Consider the following 17,762-nt stretch of genomic DNA (forward strand, 5'->3'; position numbering starts at 1 on the left):
AACCTACTTGACAGCAATGACATTCACAAGCAAAATGGCCAATCAACTTTCAGGTTGCAACTATTTAACAGACTAGCGAAGTCCTGATCCATACATTGTGCATAAACGGCGGTGGTCGAGACGAACTCTGGCCTCGAGATAGGAAAATGGGCCTGGTCAAGGGCAAAGGACCCGTAGAAACGGTGCAGATGCACACTAAGAGGTAAATCGAAACTTTGAGTCTGTCTGCTTTTATCATTACACTTTACGAGCGTCATCAATGTGTCCGTTGCAAGGCCATATATTGTACTTTGATGCCTGATGGCTGCCATTGATCTCCAAATGGCGCACCCACCTTCAGCACGGTAGACATATGCTCTAAAGATACATGTATAGTCGTAAAGCTGCCCATGAGCAGACCGGTCTTTCTCTCAAATCTCCATCGCACTTACAAGCCCAACGTCCGTTGCGTGTGGAGGCTTATATTAAACCCTATTGTTGAACCCGGGTAACTTGGTGGTGACACGGGCGGGACGGCGCGCGCCGCCCCATCCATCCACCAAACACATCGTCTGTCGGCCTAGCTCCAGTCTCACCATGAGCCTCCCCTTTCCTCCAGTCTTTCCCCACCACCACCACATCATCGACGACGACGAAAGAATCGCGGGGGGACCTTCGGTGCGCAGCGCTCTCCACGCCTCTACGAGTCTCAGCTCATGGCCGCGCCGGAGCAGGAGGAGGAGCAGCAGCGTCCGTCCTCCGCGGCGCCGCCTCCCCGCTGCTACGCCTACAGCCGCCTGCCGGACGCGCGCTCCATCCGCATCCTGACGCTCGCTCCCAGCGGCGACGACGCATCCTCGCCGCTCACGGGCACCATCGAGGAGGCGCTCCTCGACGCCGTCGCGCCGTACGAGACCATCTCGTACGCCTGGGGCGACGGGTCGCGCGACCGCGCTCTTCTCGTTGTCGACGACGACAAAGATGACGACGAGGGCAACGAGCAGGAGGAGGAGGAGCTGCTGCTGCCCCTGACGGCGAGCCTTCACGATGCCCTCGCGCGTGTCCGCCTGCCCGACGCGCCCCGCCGCATCTGGGCCGACCAGATCTGCATCAACCAGGAGGACCTCGCCGAGCGCAGCCAGCAGGTGCGGCTCATGAACGCCATCTACCGCGGCGCCGCGCGCATCCTCGTCTGGCTGGGCCGGGACGAGGGCGTGGCCGAGGACGCGGCGCGCATGGTCCGCGACCTCGACGCCGTGTTCCGCGACGAGGAGCGGCACAGAGTGTTCAAGAGGGCGCACTCGGAGGAGCTGCACCTGCGGAGGCGGGAGCCGTGGGTGCCGCTGTCCAAGATGACGAGGCTGCCGTGGGTACGTGTCCTCTCTCTCTCTCTCTCTCTTTCTCGCTCTCCGTCTCTCTCACCTTGTGTCTCTCCTCCTTGGCAGCAGCAGCAGCAGCAGCCCTTCAGACACATACAACTCACACTCATCCGCTCGCTCGCTCATCTAGTTCCACCGCATCTGGATCGTCCAGGAAATCGGCACAGACGCCCCCGCGACGCTCTTCTGGGGCGCCTCGGAGATCGACTGGCAGGTCCTCTCGCACGTCGCCGGCGTCCTCAACCAGGACTACCATCACCTGCGTGCGCGCTTCGGTGTCGGCACCCCCAACATCCGCTATCTGCACCGGCGCTTCGTCGAGCCGACGGCACCAGGACCGAGATCCGGATCAGGACCGGCAGCCGTCGAGGGCGTCATTGGTGTTGACGGCCTTGGTGCTGGCGCTGGCGGCGACGACTCGCCTTCGTCATCATCATGTTCTTCTTCGTACGACGAGCACCACAACCGCGGAAGCTTCGTCTACGAGCTGCACCGCGCGCGCCACATGCTCGCCCGCGACCCCCGCGACCACGTCTACGCCTTCCTCGGCCACTTCTCCGTCCGCAAGGGCAGCTGGGCCCTCGCCGGCCTGCGCGCCGACTACGCGCGCCCCGTTGCCGACGTCTACGTCGACGTGGCCGTCCGCGTCCTCAAGGGCGCCACCTCCCTCATCCTCCTGTCGGCGTGCCACAACGCCGACGGCCCGCAGCGCAGGCTGCCCATGAATACTACAACGCGGAAGCTCCTCTTTGACCACCAGACGACGACGATGGACCTGCGCCTCCCGTCGTGGGTCCCCGACTGGCGCGTCCTGCCCGTTCACATGATCGGCTCGCCCGAGACGCCGCATCGTGCCGCCCGCGATACCCTTCCGCGGCTGCTACTCGTTGACGAGGAGGAGGCTCAAGGGGAGCGGCGGCGGCGGCTGCTGCGCGCGCGCGGCGTCCGCGTCGATGTCATCGCCAGGCGCTCGTGGATCTTCTACGGCAAGGCGTTTCAGTTCAAGCAGTCGACCTCGTACTCCAACCCCGTGGACGTGCTGTGGCGCGAGTACTGCGGCTACGACACCTTCAACCTCGAGGACCGGTATCCCGGCGGTGCGGACGCGGGCGCGATTGTGGTTGGGCCGACGACGGAAGGCGATAGCAGCGGCGGCGGCGACGACGACGGCAAAGGGTTCAAGGCGTCTGCCTTCTTCGCGCTGGCCCAAACCCTCACCAACGGCTGCATCGGCGCGGACCGCTCCCGCCCCTACGCATCCATCCCCCAACGCAGGTGGCTCGCCGACGCCGCCGCCTACCTCGCCCGCTCCGGCATCCCGCCACGGCGCATCTCTCCCGCCCTCCGCGCCGCCGCCACACCCGCCGCCAAACCCGGCGGCGACGCCTTCAAATGGAGCCACGAGGCGACGCTCGTGACGCGGTACCGGCGCTTCGGCGTCACGGCCGGCGGGCGGTACGTCATGGGGCCCGAGGCCATGCGCGAGGGGGACGCCGTGGTGGTGCTGTACGGCGGGCGGACGCCCTTTGTGCTGCGCAGGGTGGACGACGCTGACGAGGACGAGGACGAGGACGATGATGGCGGTGGCGGCGGCGACGGAGCATGGCAGCTGGTGGGGGAGTGCTACGTCCACGGCATCATGAACGGCGAGGCGCTGCAGGATCCCGGCTTGGAGGAAGAGGTGTTTTCGATGCGCTGATGCCAACCAAATTCGTTCTTCCCACCTCGCCGCTCCGAGAAATCACACACACATGACCGTCTCAACAACACCCACCACCCATCACGGGGATGCCCAAGACACACCAACCAGTCTTGAGGGCACATACAATCCGATGCTGAGTCACGAAACAGATGGAGCTCATAAGCCTCATAAGGCACTGAGACGGCGCCGACTCCTCGGTAGTAGCCAGTCGTGCCCACAACAACAACAACAGCACCAACAGCAGCAGCAGCAGCAGCAGCAGCAGCAGCAGCAGCAGCAAACCGGAGGCAGCCATCGCGTTCAAGGCATGCAACAATCACCTACCATGAGGCACGTAGACACGCCCCCGTTCCCAGCGCCCAGTACACAAAAAAGAGACAACTCTCGCGCGACATTACAAGCACGAAGAACCCCGACATCCATCCGCAGGAGACGGGTGCAGGCCCCCAATACCCCCCTCCGTTTAGCACTCACCCTATGAGATAGAACCAAATGGACAAGTGAGGCAGGGAGAGCAAGCCGCGGGCAATCGACGGCCGAGATGCACCTGACGCCACCCCTGGGCCACGACCAGTGACTGATCTACAAGCAAAGATGTTTGCCTCCAAGGAAAATAAGATCTATGCCAGTTCTCCGCCGGCCTCGGTCATTCGGGCGAGAAGACGAGGGGGTGCCGGCAAGTGTTGGGGGGCAATTCAGGGGTCAACCAACCTCCCAGGTCCTCCTACGTCATCAACCAGACACCCGCGAGATTGGCCCAGACACAAGACCAAGTATACACATGCCACCTCCACTGAATACAAAGACCGTCTTTCTGCTCCTCAACTGCTACGTTCACGCAAAGACCAAAGACATGGTTATGGCTGCTTTGATATTCTGATATTCATCGAGTGGCGGCAAGCCTAGCTCTATCTATACAATCGCCGAGTATCGTGCTCAATCCCGCCTCGTTCCGGCGATGTACTCCTGGATCCCGACCAATCCATATTTAACCGACCACATGTGGTCTTTCCCAAACGCCTAAGTACCCGCCGAAACAAAATAAAGTCGCCTGATGCATGCAGAGAAATGTCCCAATCCAAGTGTTTCCGCGTCGAGTAGCATTAGCCCACCTACAGGTCCATCGTGAGGAGCTCTAACCTCGACACGACAGACTCGAGGCTGGCACTGATGCGTTGTACTCGGGCCATGGCAAACGACGCCGACGTATCCTCCTCCGTAGCATCAACGAGTTCGTAGCGGGAAAGGACCTTCTCGACCTCGATACCGCCGAAAATGTCCACGCTGGTGAGCAGGTCGGTGTCGACAGTCTTTGGCGCTTCTGACACGGACACGGGCTCCGAGTGAAACAGAGCAAACTCGGGGTCGGCCTCGAAGTCCTCGTCGACGGTCGTCGCCTTGGCGGGCTCGGCAGCCTCGCGCACCTCAGACAGGCGCTCGATGACGGGAACCTCAACCTTCTCATCGTCGCTCTGGAAAGACTCCTCAACAAAGTTGGAGGACTTGCCGGAGAGGATAGATGTGTCGATGGCAGCGGGCATCTCAGGCGTGTCGACGACAAAGACCTGGGGCTGGAAGTTGTACGACGTGTTGTCGATGCTCAGCATAGAAAAGTCCATGGTTTGCTCAGGGATCATGGCCATGCCAATCTGCTGCTGTTGCGACTGAGAGCCGTAGGGATTGACGTCCTTGGGGATCTGCGCCTGCTCCTGCTGTTGCTGCTCAACCTTGACTTGGGCAGCCTGAGGCATGGCAGACGGGTTGGTGCTGAGGTGGTCAAGGAAAGTGGAGAAGGAAGGAGAGGAGAGGAGCATGCGGGTGAGGTCAGACAGGCGCCTGTTCTCGTCCGCAAGGGCGCGGTTCTGAGCACGAAGGTCGCCGTTCTCATTGACCTTGTTGGCAATCTCAGCCTCGAGCTGAGTGATGTACTCTACGAAACCTGTTAGCATCGATGCAAAGGTAGGAGAGGGGCTGCTTGTAGCTCAACTTACCCTTTCTCCGCGAGCGGAAGGCGCGGGCCGAAACCTTGTTGCGAAGCTGTCTGCGCTCCTTGCTGCTGAGCTTCTTGCCCTCCTCACTGGCAAGCAGGCGCTCATCCTCGTCCATCTCCTCCTCATCCTTCTTGGCGCGCGGCAAGTTGGTGTGCGAAGACTGGTTCTGAGAATCGGGCGATGACGGCTTGGCCCGCATCGAGTTGAGGAGCTGAGTGATCTTCTGCTCGACGATGGGGTCCGTGGGCTGGGGAGCCTTGCCACGCGACTTTTGCTGGGCACCCTGGCGCTGAGCCTGCTGCTGCTGGATGATGTGCTGCTGCTGTCGCTGCTGGGCCTGCGCCTTGGCGAGAGCGGCTTGGGAATGGGCGCCAGGCCAGAGACGGCCAACGCTACCCGTTGAGGACGACATGGAGGGAGAGGCCATGCTGCCCGACTCCTGCTCGATGCTGCTGGGGTTCACCGTGTTGAAGTACTGTTGCGAGTCGGCGGGGGACTCGAAGTCCATGTCCATGGTGCCCTGAGGGGGAGAGGTGTTGAAGTCGAAGACGTCATTCTCCGGGGTGAAGCTCGTCAGGTATTCGAGGCTGCCGAAATCCTGATAGCCCGTGTTGTTGGACTGGTTGACCGCCATGGTGTTGGCGATGGCGCCGGGCACGAAGCCCGTCTGCTGACGGTACATGTCATAGTTGTGACTCGGCCCGCTCAGCGTCTGTGTCGTGGTCGGGACGCTGGGCGTGGCCACGGAGGCGGTGACTGGGCTGGCAAAGGTGGGCTTGGAGGTGTTGGAGGGCGAGAGCGAAGGAGAGTTGTAGTTGTTGTCATACTCGGAGAGGTCGAGCAGAGCGTCGAGATCGACGTTGTTCTGGGCCGGGGCCGACATGATGGGCGAGCGTGATCGCGACTCAACCAGCGGGTGGATGGGTGGGTGGCGAACCTGGCTCAGGCGGGATCGGGAGCGAATTCCTTCTGATTCGGAGCAACGAACAGGATTGACGACAGTCGTGAGCCCCAATGGTTGTAGAAGAGTGATTTTGACGATGGTGAGTTGACGCAAAAAAGGTTAGGAGGCAAGGCAGAGGAAAGAGGAGAGGGAGAGTCAGGCCACGAAACGGACGGGATGGGGGGAGGGGAGGCGCTATGAATGGAATGGGTGCCTTGGCTCTTGGCCTTCCGTCTGGGTTCTGAGTTGCGGATCCGCGGGGGGGAAGGGAATCCCGGGCGCACGCAGTTTGCCCAGGCAGGGCAGGGCGCCGCCAGCGAGTCAAACGCCGTCTGGGCCACTGGAGCGAGGCGCTGGCAGGGACGGGCAGGGAACGGCGTGGGCAGAGCAGGGATCAGGCGGGGAGGTGGGCGGTGGACGCGTCAGCTCCTCCCACCGGTGCTCTGGCCGCTCACACTCATCCTGATCCTGCTCACCCCAGCGAGGTGGGTTCTCAGGCGTTCAGCCGCTGCGGCACGCTGATTGGGCTGTCTGTGATGGGGCGGGGCAGTGCTGGGAGCGCGCTGCTTGCGCACCATCGCCAGCTCTGGTGAAGGGCCGGCAGATGCTGTTAGCGTACCATCGCCCCTCGCCCTCGCATAATCATCGCTGGACGCTGGCCGCCCCCCCCCCCCGGGGGGTGTGTCGCCTGTCGCTCAATGCAACCCCCTTTGGCGCTGCCTGTCTCGCCGCTACACTCGGCCCTCGCCCCAATGTCAGTCGGCTCGCTCTGACCAGATGTTGGTTGGGGGGCCCTCGATGGCTGGTCGCTCGCCGCTGGCCCCCCTCTCTGCACCTGCACGCTACCTGACCTGCAGAGGGACCGGCACGCTCACTCACGGACACCTCAGGCGATGACGACGCCTGCTACCCGCATCTCGCCTAGCCGGTCCGCCATCCACGCCTCTGATCCCATCCCACGGCCCCGAAACGGCTCCTTGGACGCTGCGAAGGCGCTCGACCAGCCAGTAGGCGCTGCAGAAGTTCGCGCGACCGCTGTTCGGTTGGCGGCTCGGAGCAATAGGGCTGACGAATGTCGACGAAAGGGCCACGAATGCTCGCATATAATCTCGCATTCGGGGCCCTTTTGCTCCAAAGGCGCCGCCCCTGCTGCCCACCCCCTCCTCCCCGACGTTGAGCTGAGTTTATCTTTGCCAGGGACCTGACCATCCTCTGTCCTGTCGTGCGCGACATCATCTGGCCCATGAATTGCGCTCTGAAGCAATGCATCGCAGGCCAGGCCATGCCCCTCGAATCGCCTGAAGGTCCGGGAGCGAGCAGGCATCTACAAAGTAGACGTGCGCATACAGGTTTACGTGATGGTTGACGTGAGCGTGTCTGACGATGTTCGGGCACTGGGGTGAAGAGCCATGCAATCTGCGGCATCGTGATGAGAACGAGCGGGCTCCTCGGCCATGTCCGTTTTGGAGAATGTCAACAGAACTGGCCGTGCCCGACGCCCATGACACAGCCCAGACCGGCGACGCTCGCTCCCGTCGGCTCCAAGGTGACCAGACGGCCGTCGGGGGAGCGAACTGGCCGAATCTGCGCCTCGGGGGTGCGGCGAGCGACGCCATTGGCCCTGTCGTCGTTCGGGTACAGAAGCCACAGCAGATTGCCCACCAAGCGCTGGGCAGGTGGCGGGTTAGTGGCCGCTGGGGCGTGGCGGAGCAGAGACAGGGACCTTGGCTTCCCACCAGGCCACAACATGAATTCAAGCCATCCACCTCCCTCATTGGTCCACGGCCTTCACCTTTGGAAAACCGATCGCATCTGCCTGGACAGGGCCGCAGAGGTACGTGGGTACGAAGGTGGGACGATCACGTGACTGAATCGGCGCCATGGCAAGCCAAGAAACGAGGAGATTGGCAGTGGTGGCAGTGCATCAGAGCGACCACGGCGCTGAACCAGCACGATAATAAGCCAGGGCCCGCCCTAGACGGTGCAGCCGGTGAACACAGTCTTCGAAGCGAGCCGTGATGTATCGCGCGAGTGCGGACGGAGTTGTGCATCTCCTCGACGAGAGCCCAGCACAGCATGGCAGGGCACAGCACAGCACCAATTCTGATCCCGTTACGTGATTCAGCTGACCACCTGGTCCCTGTATCCTTGTGCTGGCGCGAATGGGCGGGCACCAAGTCGGTCACCGTATTACTACTAGAATGAAGTAAACTTACCCGCGACAGAACAGACGTCGCAGCTAAATATATGCATGTTGTTTGCCGTGTCGAATCCAGCAGAATCCTGGGGTCGACGTTTCATCTTTCGACATTGGGTTGGATGCCCAGCGTCAGGTTTCGCTGTGAAACGTGAGCCCGCGGCTTTTGCAGACCCCGACTTGGCCGATCGACCGTTTGACGGTGCGACCGTGAAGGGACGACGCTATGACTTTGGGAAGGGGTCAGACGGGCACCGTTCTGTACGGACCAGAGGCTCATGGGCGTTGCCGTTTCGTCGGGCCGCAGCCGTGTACGTGTATCGATGAGGCTGTCGCAGCTTTGCCACAACCCAGGCGATCCTCCCGCGAGACAAGAATAGCAGCTATATAGCACTACCTTACGTAGTACAACTCTAGCCTGGTGTCGCAGGCGGCTCATCAGCACTGCCCTGCCCTGTCCGTCAATGCCTGGCCAGGGGAGAACGGTGGTGGCGGGTCCCCGGGTCCGCCGCGAGGCTGTCAAGTCCTGCGCATCTCGCTTGTTCCTCCTGTTGTCTTGGCCGAGGATCTGCTGGGGCATGGCATACGAGGGGCAATAACTACGTGATACGTGCATGGCGTGACTGTGTGGTGATGGCGAATTGGCAATGTTGCATGTTCCAGGCTCGCATGGAGCGACAACGACAGACAGGGCCGCGGTCGGAGCGGCCGTGAGCCCATTATCGTCCTCATCCTCGTCTGCCATCAACAAAGTGCCAAGGGGCTTGTCTCGAATATGTCCGCAAGGGTACATGCATATACTGTGCACACTGCGATGAGTGGCCCTCGGTCGACCTGCCTGCCACCACCTGTTGTTTGTTTGGCCGAGACTGCCGCGGTGCTCCCTCGTGCGGCGTTCTCGCAGAGCAACCATTGGCGGCGATGGACGAATGGTCAAAGAAGCTTTGAGATAAGCACCTCTGCCCGAGCTTCACAGCATGTACGAATACGTGGTGGTGGTGGATATGCGCGTCGTCGATCCAGGGGCTTGGGGACGAGCTTCATTTGTGGCATGCCATCTCTGGATGCCCTCCCTGTTGGGCATCAACAACAAGGAGTGCGTGCAGTCGAGCAGCAGCATGATGTGTCCGCCAATGCCAGTCTGGGCAGGCATGCGAAATACCACAAGCGGTGCCTCGCACAGCGCCCGCTGCTCCGTAACCCATCGACTACGTCGTCGTTATCCGACTGGCGGCCGGCAGGCGTGCGTGCATGCCGTGAGCTTCCATCGCCCATCGCCCATCCTCACGGCCTGACTGATGATGATGATGATGATGAGGCAGTCAGTCTGTCACAGCGGCATCATCACCCATCAATAAAAATCACCATCAAAATATGCCATAGCAGTGATCACGAGTCTGGTCATCTGGCCCACCACAGGCGGCTCATGATTGCCATTGGCTGCCGGCCGGGCCCAGCTGGCCAACAGCCCGCTTAGGTAATGCTCCGACTGAACAACTGCACTTGCTGCCCAAGAAGTCGCCTCGCTGCCTCGGTGACCTTTTCTGTTTTCCTTCTGCTTCTCTCCATCTCGGCCGTGACCTGGCAAACCTTTCGTGACGCGTCTCGTCTGCTCGTCTCGCGGCTGCAAACATCCAAATCTCCCGGAGCCTGCTGCTTTGGACGCTGCGCAAGCTCCGGCTTCAGCTCCAGCTTCAGGCTGCGGCACACTCACTCCCGTCGATACCCGTCTGGCCTCACCGCATAGCAGCTGCACATCCCCCCCTCCGGAGGGCAGGACCCAAGCTCTCCATCTCATCGGAAGCCCGCTCCTTTCCCCGGATCTGGGTGGCTCGCCTTCATTTTCCGTTTCTTCCACAGACCCTAGGGCTGCCAGGCAAAAGCCTCGTTCGTTCCGGAGCATCTCATGCAAACCCACCGTTTGCCTGTGAACCCCCCACCACACACTGCGTTATCGCTGTAGATTTGGGACTCCTGCACATACCGCAGCATGCCACTGCTGCAAGCCTAACGTCTTCAGATGGGGAACAACAAGCGGAAGACGCCCGCAGCCGTCGCGGGCGGCCCAAAGGAGCGTCACAAGCGCGCCCAGAGGCATGCCAACGCTTCGCTTTCGCCCCAGCCGCCTCCGGGCCTGGGAGCAAAACGCCCACTCCCTCAGCCCAAGGACAAGCATCACACCTACTTCGAATTCGTTGAGAACAAGGACAGAAAGAAGAAACTCGATTGCGTGGTGAGTGAAACCGGGCCCCTCACATCGTCCCCGAACCGCCTCGCTGATCTTGCCACAGAACGTTTCCACCTACAAGCCTCCTCAGGGCTACAGCTACATTCCTGTCGGTCATCCAGAACTGACCCGGCTCTGCAAAGAGCTATCGCGAGAGCAGGGCGTCAAGATCTATATTGTTTCAGTAGGAGACCTTGACGACCGCCAGGGCCGCGTGCGTGTCAAGGCTAAGAACGAGCAGAACTGCGGTCTTTCCGGAACCCCGAGCTTTGCCAACCAGATGAGCCGGATGGGCTTTCATTTTTCGTCTGCCATCGTGGACAAGGCCAAAGAGATGTTGTCCCTGGATGACCTTTCGTACCCCATCTCTGGTCCGTCTCGGGCTCCGGAACCCATTCCAGAGTCACAAGCAGAGTACCACGCGCAGGCCGATGCCGTGCTGCGGGACCTGTTTCCCCGGATCCCCAATACTGACCGCCAGATCATCATCGATCATGCGTTCACGCGAGTAAGTGCCTACTCAGCCAATCTGACCTGGCAAGCCATGCTCGACAAAGCTAACGAATGCGTCACAGCGTGACCGCTACAAGGGTGAGCCACCTGTTGGCCTGTCTGCCGACATGACGCTTGCGCGCAGAGTGCAGCTTGCAGTTCTTGCCCATATACGGCATAGTCATACTAGGTATGACGAATTGCTCAAAGAGATGCAATGGATTGATGCCAGAAGAATTGTTCAGTCGACGTGCCTGGATTTCCTCGTCAAGTGGCGGGGTGACGAAGAGACCGGACGCGACCAGCTCGAAGAGATCCTGCGAGAGGTTGTCGTCATCTCAGACTCCGAAGACGAAGAAGAGTCCGCCGACGAGGAGCTGTCGGGTCCCAACCCAGCTGCCCTCACAGGCCCTCAACAACCCGGATTCTCCACGGCGGCAACTCGAGAGCCTTCGTCCCTAAGCCCGTCCCACCCCGTGGCGCAACCGCCCACCAACAACGTCCGTACTACCCAACGACTTCAGCGACGTGGTTTCAGGAGATATGCCGCTGTCCAGGTAGCATGGGCCGCCGCTCGCGAGCGAAATCGCGAAGATCAGAACCAGGAGCCTCCACAAGGCGCGCCGGCATCTGCCGAGGTGCCCAACGTGACTACGTCCCATCTCCCCAATGAGCCTCGTGCCCCCGTGAGCTTTAGCCTACCAGGACGGGCGCCAAGCTCGAATGGCTACGTTCCGCATACTGTGAGTCAGGATGTCTCTGCCATCCGGGGGCAAGCTCCGTACGCAGAGGTTCACCGTGCTGCCCGCCAGCCTCCTCTCGGTACATCGGCGCCACGTCCTCCACGCGGTGACAGCCTCAGAGATTTGGTCGTCCCCTCTATCGAGGGCCCGGGGTATGCCGTCTCCGGTGCCTCCAGTATGTCCGACGATCGGTTTGTGTTTCCACCGTCTCACCGGGGTGTGGGACCCTACACTGAACCTGTTTCCGTGCCGGTGGTCCACGATGGGCAGCATGGCTTCATCGCGGGACCGCGAAGTGCTAACGACCGGCTGCCATTCCCGCGCACAAGCCCTCGCGACTATCACGCTGAAGGCGTTCTCCAGCATCAGATGTCTGGACACGATCAGGGCGTACATGGCACTGAGCGACGGGTGGAACAAAGCATTCCTTACCCTCCTCGACCTTACGATACCCCGCGCGCCGACGGCAATTCGCAAACCTCTGGACGACCCGCGCCCGATCGTATTGTCGTGAATGCTGCCGCACCGGGAAACCCGTCCAATCCGATCGTTATGGAAGATCGAGGCGGTTTCTACGAGAGAGTCTCAGTGCCCGAACCTGCCGGTCTGCCTAGCCGTCGAGTGACAGGCGTGCCGGCTCGACACAGGGTCGTCTCAGGGGAAGAAGGCTCCAGGATCCTGCGAGAAACCCAAGGCGCGCCCGGGGTCGAGATTATCCCTCTTTCTCGTCCTGGCAACGCGACTCACTCAATGCACCCCAACAGTAGCTTGGTGGCAGATCGTGGTCTCGGACGTCCATGGGAAGCCGCGCCGCATCCTGCTCAAGGACAACCCGGTTATCTTGATGCAAACCACGGTTATGCGCCACAGCCAGCATTGGGACCGTATCCACCTCCATCGCCGCACGGTTATCGGGAAGAGTAAGTTGGGCTGCGTCCCGCGTCACGTCCCGTTGTACGACGCAGGCCTTCTCACATTGTCTAGGTCGCGAACCGGAGTCTTGCATTCGGGTCAGCCATTTCCGGTGCCTTTTCAGGCGGAGCCTCACTACCGTTAGATAGTTCCGCCGCCGCCTCCAGGCCGCCATGGCCATTTCGGCCCGGAATTTCCTGCTCGCACACCTTATCCTGACGGAGTCCATACACTCCGATGAGCGGTGGTGCGACGTTCGTCGCGTTACCCGTTGACAGTGTCTTGTCTCGGCTTCCCGGCAACAAAGGCTTCAGCCTACACCCGATGGATTAACCCCGCGTACTATTGTTTTGGCGGCATTTATGTGTCGCATGGCGTTTGCATCTCGTGATGAATGGTCGGCGTCGTTGCTGGGACGGAGGTTAGAACGCGGTTGCTCAGCGATCGATGCCTTAGTCAATCCCTCAGAAATCATGTCTGAACGAGAAAACGAACGAATACCCCCCTGCGCGTCTTGGAGACGGCTAGACAGTCTGGAACCAGCTGGCGATGGAATCATGAGCATTCAGGATGACGGACGGCATCAGTGTCTTTTTTTGTCTTTCCTTTGCAGGCATGGCAGGCGATGGGACGGCGTTTCGGACTAGAGAGCGAGCATATGTTGAGAGGTTTATCTGCACGAGTACTAGAAGAATCATACAATGTTTGACATCCCATTGATGACTGCCTACATGCGGCGGCGTGACAAGTCCATATGTAGTCTTTCCTTTTCTTTTCCTTTTACTCTAGCAAACGCAAATAACAGGTCAACGCCAAATCGTGATACTACCAAAGCCAACGGCCGCCACACACGCGGCGGACCTCATTCATGAACGTGGGTATTTAGCTTGGAGCAGGCAAGATGATCGATCATCCATATGCCATCACCCTGGGCCGAAGGTCTTGCCTTTACGCCTCGGCTCGCTCCCTGTCCCCTCCTCCCTCCCTTCCCCCTTTCAGGCGCACCATATTGGCAGTGGTCTAGTTGCGGCCCTTCCTGCCCTTGTGCACGCCGCCTCCCACAGACGGGCCGTGCTGCTTCTCCATGCCCAGACCTCTCCTTCCGGCCGCAATGCCTCCCTTGCCGCTTCGCGCGCCGCCGCGGCCACCACCACCACGGCCGCCACTGCCGCGCATGGGCCCGCCTCGGCCCCCGCGGAACTTGCCCCCGCGGTCGCCGCCGCGCCCGGGGCTAATCTTATTCTTGATGGCGGCGGCGTCGCCGTCATCAAGGTCCTCCATGTCGTCGTCGTCCCTGGAGCGTCGGTTCGAGAACTTGAGCTTGCCGCCGCGGCCGCGCTTGGCAGCGTCCTTGCCCTTGAGGGCGGCAACGTAGGCGCCCACGCCAGACGCGCCCTGGGGCTTGTCGACATCCATGGCGCCGTCGTCGTCGGCCTCGTCGTCGCTATCCTTGCCGAGGATGAGCTTGCCGTCGAGGTCGGTCTTGGCCTTGGTCTTGGTGGGCTTGCGGAGCTTGACGGGTTTGGTGGAGGAGATGTTGGCGAGCGCCTTCTTGTCGAGAAGGTCGAGCGGCTCGTCTTCGTCCTCGACAATGTATGTTCTGCCGCCCTTCTGTGTCTTCTTGCGAGGCTTGGCATCGGCATCGTCGTCCGAGGCAGCATCGTCGTCTGAATCACTGCTATAGAGCGCTTGGTCGTACTCGTTTTCGAACTGTCGCTTGGGCTGGTCATCGTCTTCGTCGCCGCTAGCGTCCTCGTCGTGACCGGCCCGGGAGGCGTCCTTCTTCTTCTTAGCCCTCTCCTTGGTTTTGCGGATGTTGACCACGAGCTTCCTGTCCGACTCGGGGCAGTTCTGGTGGATGAGATCGAAACCAAACCGACGGACCATCCGCTCCAGGATGTGCTTGACCTTGGCCTTGAAGTGGCCCTTGTGCTCGTTGCTCCACACAATCAAGTTTGGCACCAGGGTAGACAACCGAGGAACCATGAGCTCGACGGGCAAGCTGATGACGCACACCTTGACGAAGCCCAGGCAGCTCTTGACGATTTCTCTGTTGTTCGAGGTCAGGAAGAGGTCCATAGTTTGGACCAGGTCTGAGAGCGTTTGCTCGCTGAGGCCGGAGCGGAACTCGTAGAGAAGTCGGCTGATGGCAGTGATGGAGGCGGATATCATGTGGGGCGTGCTTCCGGCCAGACCTGCGCTGACCATGGTGAAGAATTCCTCAATGTTGGCCTTACCAGCGGTGGCGTCGGCAGGCATGCGAGGCACCTTGCTGTTGTCGATCGTGGCGCCGTCCGCAGCGACCATGCGGTGTCCCATCTGCACGAGCAGCTCGTACGCCGTCTCTCTCGCGCGCTCATTGTTCTCCTTGCAGCAGATGACGACCTCACTAAGGACCGAAGGGATGAAGTGGAGAGAGTTGTCAGGGATAAAAGGCAGGAGAGCGAGAATCGCGGCCAATCGTTCACGTCGAGCGGGAGCAGACACCTTCTCGGAGGAAGACAGGATGAGCTGCTGCATCTCGGCGGTCCTCTCCTGCATGGCGATCTTGCCAAGTTCAGAGTCAGCCAGCCGCGGAATTAGCTTGTAGGCCTTCTTCTGCAACTGAGGCTCGTCATCCTTGAAGATGATGACGTTCGCGATCTCGAACAGCGCTGCAAAGCTCTCGCGGGGCAGATAGGCGGACATGGTAATGACCAGGTCCATGAGCGTCTGCGCTGTGGACGGCATGTGATCCTCTGATTTTTGCTGCTTGCCTTTCTTCTCGACGGGGGCACTGTTTTGCAGTTCCGAGGCGAGCATCTTGCTGACACGGTCGAAAGTGTCAATGACTTCTTGGTGGGGCGTGATGCTCAGGAAGGCGTTGATGGTCTGGAGAATGGGGCCGCGGCTCTGCGGGAGGGTCTGCGTGTAGACGTTGAACATGACCGCCAACATGTTTCCGGCAAACTGGCCGAGGTATGCCAAGTTGGCCTTAGCAGCATCCCGGGATACCCTGCTTTGCAGCAGAAAGTCGTCCTCATCTTCCCCAATGCTGGCAATCGCCTGGTTCGACTCGATCAGCACCTTGAGGGCCCTGCAAACATCTAACCGCAGGTTGACCTGCTTGTACAGGAGGTTGGCGAGCATCTCGGCAAAGGACTGATCGAAAGCCTCGGGCAGGTCGAGCGGGAGGTCGCAGTAACCAGGGAGGATAGACCATGTCTGTTGCACCAGCGTCTCGTAGATCTTGATCTCCATCGTCTTCTCAGCATCTCCATGGTCCAGGACCTTTTGGAACATCAGCTCGCTGAGGGGAACCATCTCCTTCTTGAAATGGGCGAGGTTGGTGTTGCTAGTGTAGTCTCGCAGAATGGGGAACAGCCATGCACGACCGTTTTGGCCCTTGACCGGCTTGACGATATTGAGCGGCAGAACAGACAAGACAGCCTCGGGCCCCATTGCCTGAACGGCTTGGCCAATGACCTCGTCTGCCTCCTTCTTCTTGTGAAATGACGGGTTCTCTCGGATCTCGCCGATGGTGCGTGTAATGTTGAGCATTCTCGGATACGACTGCCATCGCAGGGAGGTGAACATGGCACCCATTACGTTGAAGGTCTGCAACCAGGCGGCCTGGAACTGGACAGTGAGCAGCGACTCGGCCGTCTTGACGACCTTGTCCAAAACCTTTTCGTCGTATATTGACGGCTCGACGATGACTTGCTGGGGCACGCAGTTGGCCATGAACGAGACGAGGCACTCGGAAGCCGAGATGCGGATGTTTTCGGAGTGTGACTCGAGGAATTGCGCGACCATTGCGAACAGCTCAGGGAGTTTTTGGAAGGTCTCGTCGGGCTCGACCTGCGCAGATACGTCGAATCCACGGGAAAGGATAGCCAGCCAGGGAGGCACAAGCTGAGTGTCGTTGGCAGCCGGCCGCAGCTCGGAGATAATTTCCATAAGCCGTGGCAGCTTCGCAGAAGAGACCTCATCGGACATGCCCTCGAAGATCATCTCGAAGATCTCGAAGCCAGCCATGGTCATGTACTCGTTGCCCGTCTTGGCTATGCTCAGCAGCAGCTCACACAGCGACTCTATTTTGGTGCTCGGCCAGCCGCCACTCGCTGCAGCAACGGTCTTGACCAGCTGCAGGGCGTGTATCAATGCCGGGTCGTGCGTCGTCGCGGCCAGCTTCTTGCCCTTGCGGGCCTGCGCCGCCTTGCCAGCCAAGTCCTCGAGATTCTTGAGCGCTGTGCCGGCGCACATGTCCGCCGCGGGGTGGTCGAGCGAGGGGCTCGGCGGCGGGTTCTTGAGAACCCTCTTGAGCGCGTCCTGGGCGCGCTTGCGCACCTTGGGGCGGGGGTCGAGGGAGAGGTTGAGGAGGCCGGCGACGGCGCGGCGGGGGCCGATTTGCGTGACGCCGAGCTCCCACGAAGGCGCATCCTGGGCGAGGAGGAGGGACTCGAGGCAACCTATGGAGGTGCGGAGGAGTATGGGCTCGGCATCCTGCATCAGCAGCACGGGGGCGAGCAGGGTCAGGATCTGGGTGAATTTGGAGCGCAGAAGCGGCTGCGGGGCGAAGGGCGTGACGACGTCGAGGAGGTAGACGACGGGGGTCGCCAGCTCGATGTTGACGACTCCATTAGCATTAGCCTGCTGCAAGAGGGCGAGCAGGGCAGCGAAGTAGCCGGTGGGCGTGGGCGCGGTGTTTTGCTCTTTCAATGTCGATTCGACGGCTTGGAGGACGACGACGGTCTGCGACAAAAAAGTCAGTAACGAGAGGGTACACCGGGTGGGCGATGGGGCTCCGCTGCGTACCCTTTGCTGGCTCTGAAGCCCTGGAGACTTGATCTTGTCCAGCTTCTCAGCCAGAGTCGGCGTGGGCGTCGCCATCTTGTCGAATCGCGTACGCCGGACTGAGGAAGTACGGTGAGGAAACGATGGTCGGGCCTCGAAGAAGTTCCACCACCCAAAAAAAGAGTGTGTCGTTCGACGGCCAAAAAAAAATTCCTTATCGAAGGCACGGCAGCGGGGGGTCTGGCCCGATAAGACTTAGTGCCGTCCCCTCTCGCAGTGGAGTTTTGGCAGGGACCACCATCTCGAGCGTCAGCGGTGGAGACGGAGGTGCAGCGCCTACCGAAATGGATGCTACAGGCGGTCAACCGCAGGTGGTACCTACCTATCGCTGTAACGGGTGCCCGTTCCCTCCGAAGCTGCC

General features: G+C 60.6%; 5 protein-coding genes across 6 annotated transcripts; 3 read left to right on the top strand and 2 right to left on the bottom strand.

Annotated features, from left to right (window-relative positions):
- Positions 1 to 532: 532 nt before the first annotated feature.
- JDV02_010513 (uncharacterized protein) lies at positions 533 to 3,257 on the top strand. The gene is made up of 2 exons (XM_047992256.1): positions 533 to 1,349; positions 1,489 to 3,257. The coding sequence occupies exons 1-2, from the start codon at positions 696 to 698 to the stop codon at positions 3,055 to 3,057; spliced, it is 2,223 nt and encodes a 740-aa protein (XP_047848270.1). The 5' UTR covers positions 533 to 695; the 3' UTR covers positions 3,058 to 3,257.
- A 664-nt stretch (positions 3,258 to 3,921) lies between these two features.
- On the bottom strand, positions 3,922 to 6,209 carry MBZ1 (BZIP-type transcription factor mbz1). The gene is made up of 2 exons (XM_047992257.1): positions 5,052 to 6,209; positions 3,922 to 4,990 (listed from the first exon to the last, which is right to left on the bottom strand). Exons 1-2 carry the CDS (start codon positions 5,932 to 5,934, stop codon positions 4,173 to 4,175), a joined length of 1,701 nt encoding a protein of 566 aa, XP_047848271.1. The 5' UTR covers positions 5,935 to 6,209; the 3' UTR covers positions 3,922 to 4,172.
- Positions 6,210 to 7,138: 929 nt separating this feature from the next.
- On the top strand, positions 7,139 to 8,574 carry JDV02_010515 (uncharacterized protein). Its single transcript, XM_047992258.1, has 2 exons — positions 7,139 to 7,828; positions 7,883 to 8,574. Exons 1-2 carry the CDS (start codon positions 7,378 to 7,380, stop codon positions 8,011 to 8,013), a joined length of 582 nt encoding a protein of 193 aa, XP_047848272.1. The 5' UTR covers positions 7,139 to 7,377; the 3' UTR covers positions 8,014 to 8,574.
- A 1,108-nt stretch (positions 8,575 to 9,682) lies between these two features.
- JDV02_010516 (uncharacterized protein) lies at positions 9,683 to 13,281 on the top strand. 2 transcript variants are annotated; one of them, XM_047992259.1, is made up of 4 exons: positions 9,683 to 10,424; positions 10,483 to 10,926; positions 10,994 to 12,573; positions 12,638 to 13,281. In XM_047992259.1, exons 1-4 carry the CDS (start codon positions 10,212 to 10,214, stop codon positions 12,708 to 12,710), a joined length of 2,310 nt encoding a protein of 769 aa, XP_047848273.1. In that variant the 5' UTR covers positions 9,683 to 10,211; the 3' UTR covers positions 12,711 to 13,281. The 2 variants fall into 2 exon arrangements, with proteins under 2 accessions (XP_047848273.1, XP_047848274.1); XM_047992260.1 differs by having other exon boundaries at positions 10,483 to 10,602; positions 10,660 to 10,926; positions 10,994 to 13,281.
- Positions 13,282 to 13,289: 8 nt separating this feature from the next.
- Positions 13,290 to 17,533, bottom strand: RRP12 (pre-rRNA processing protein). The gene is made up of 2 exons (XM_047992261.1): positions 17,363 to 17,533; positions 13,290 to 17,299 (listed from the first exon to the last, which is right to left on the bottom strand). Exons 1-2 carry the CDS (start codon positions 17,435 to 17,437, stop codon positions 13,586 to 13,588), a joined length of 3,789 nt encoding a protein of 1,262 aa, XP_047848275.1. The 5' UTR covers positions 17,438 to 17,533; the 3' UTR covers positions 13,290 to 13,585.
- Between the last annotated feature and the right edge of the window lie 229 nt (positions 17,534 to 17,762).

The sequence above is a fragment of the Purpureocillium takamizusanense genome, chromosome 12 (assembly GCF_022605165.1).
Source record: "Purpureocillium takamizusanense chromosome 12, complete sequence".
In the NCBI taxonomy this organism is placed as follows: Eukaryota; Fungi; Ascomycota; class Sordariomycetes; order Hypocreales; family Ophiocordycipitaceae; genus Purpureocillium; species Purpureocillium takamizusanense.

Coding starts and splice junctions, on each gene's coding strand:
- JDV02_010516 (XM_047992259.1), top strand. CDS start 10,212: ATGGGGAACAACAAGCGGAAGACGCCCGCAGCCGTCGCGGGCGGCCCA. Junction 10,425..10,482: donor AGAAGAAACTCGATTGCGTG/GTGAGTGAAACC, acceptor ATCTTGCCACAG/AACGTTTCCACCTACAAGCC. Junction 10,927..10,993: donor TCGATCATGCGTTCACGCGA/GTAAGTGCCTAC, acceptor AATGCGTCACAG/CGTGACCGCTACAAGGGTGA.
- JDV02_010515 (XM_047992258.1), top strand. CDS start 7,378: ATGTTCGGGCACTGGGGTGAAGAGCCATGCAATCTGCGGCATCGTGAT. Junction 7,829..7,882: donor GCCTGGACAGGGCCGCAGAG/GTACGTGGGTAC, acceptor CGCCATGGCAAG/CCAAGAAACGAGGAGATTGG.
- RRP12 (XM_047992261.1), bottom strand. CDS start 17,437: ATGGCGACGCCCACGCCGACTCTGGCTGAGAAGCTGGACAAGATCAAG. Junction 17,300..17,362: donor GGCTTCAGAGCCAGCAAAGG/GTACGCAGCGGA, acceptor TTTTTGTCGCAG/ACCGTCGTCGTCCTCCAAGC.
- JDV02_010513 (XM_047992256.1), top strand. CDS start 696: ATGGCCGCGCCGGAGCAGGAGGAGGAGCAGCAGCGTCCGTCCTCCGCG. Junction 1,350..1,488: donor AGATGACGAGGCTGCCGTGG/GTACGTGTCCTC, acceptor TCGCTCATCTAG/TTCCACCGCATCTGGATCGT.
- MBZ1 (XM_047992257.1), bottom strand. CDS start 5,934: ATGTCGGCCCCGGCCCAGAACAACGTCGATCTCGACGCTCTGCTCGAC. Junction 4,991..5,051: donor CTTCCGCTCGCGGAGAAAGG/GTAAGTTGAGCT, acceptor CAGGTTTCGTAG/AGTACATCACTCAGCTCGAG.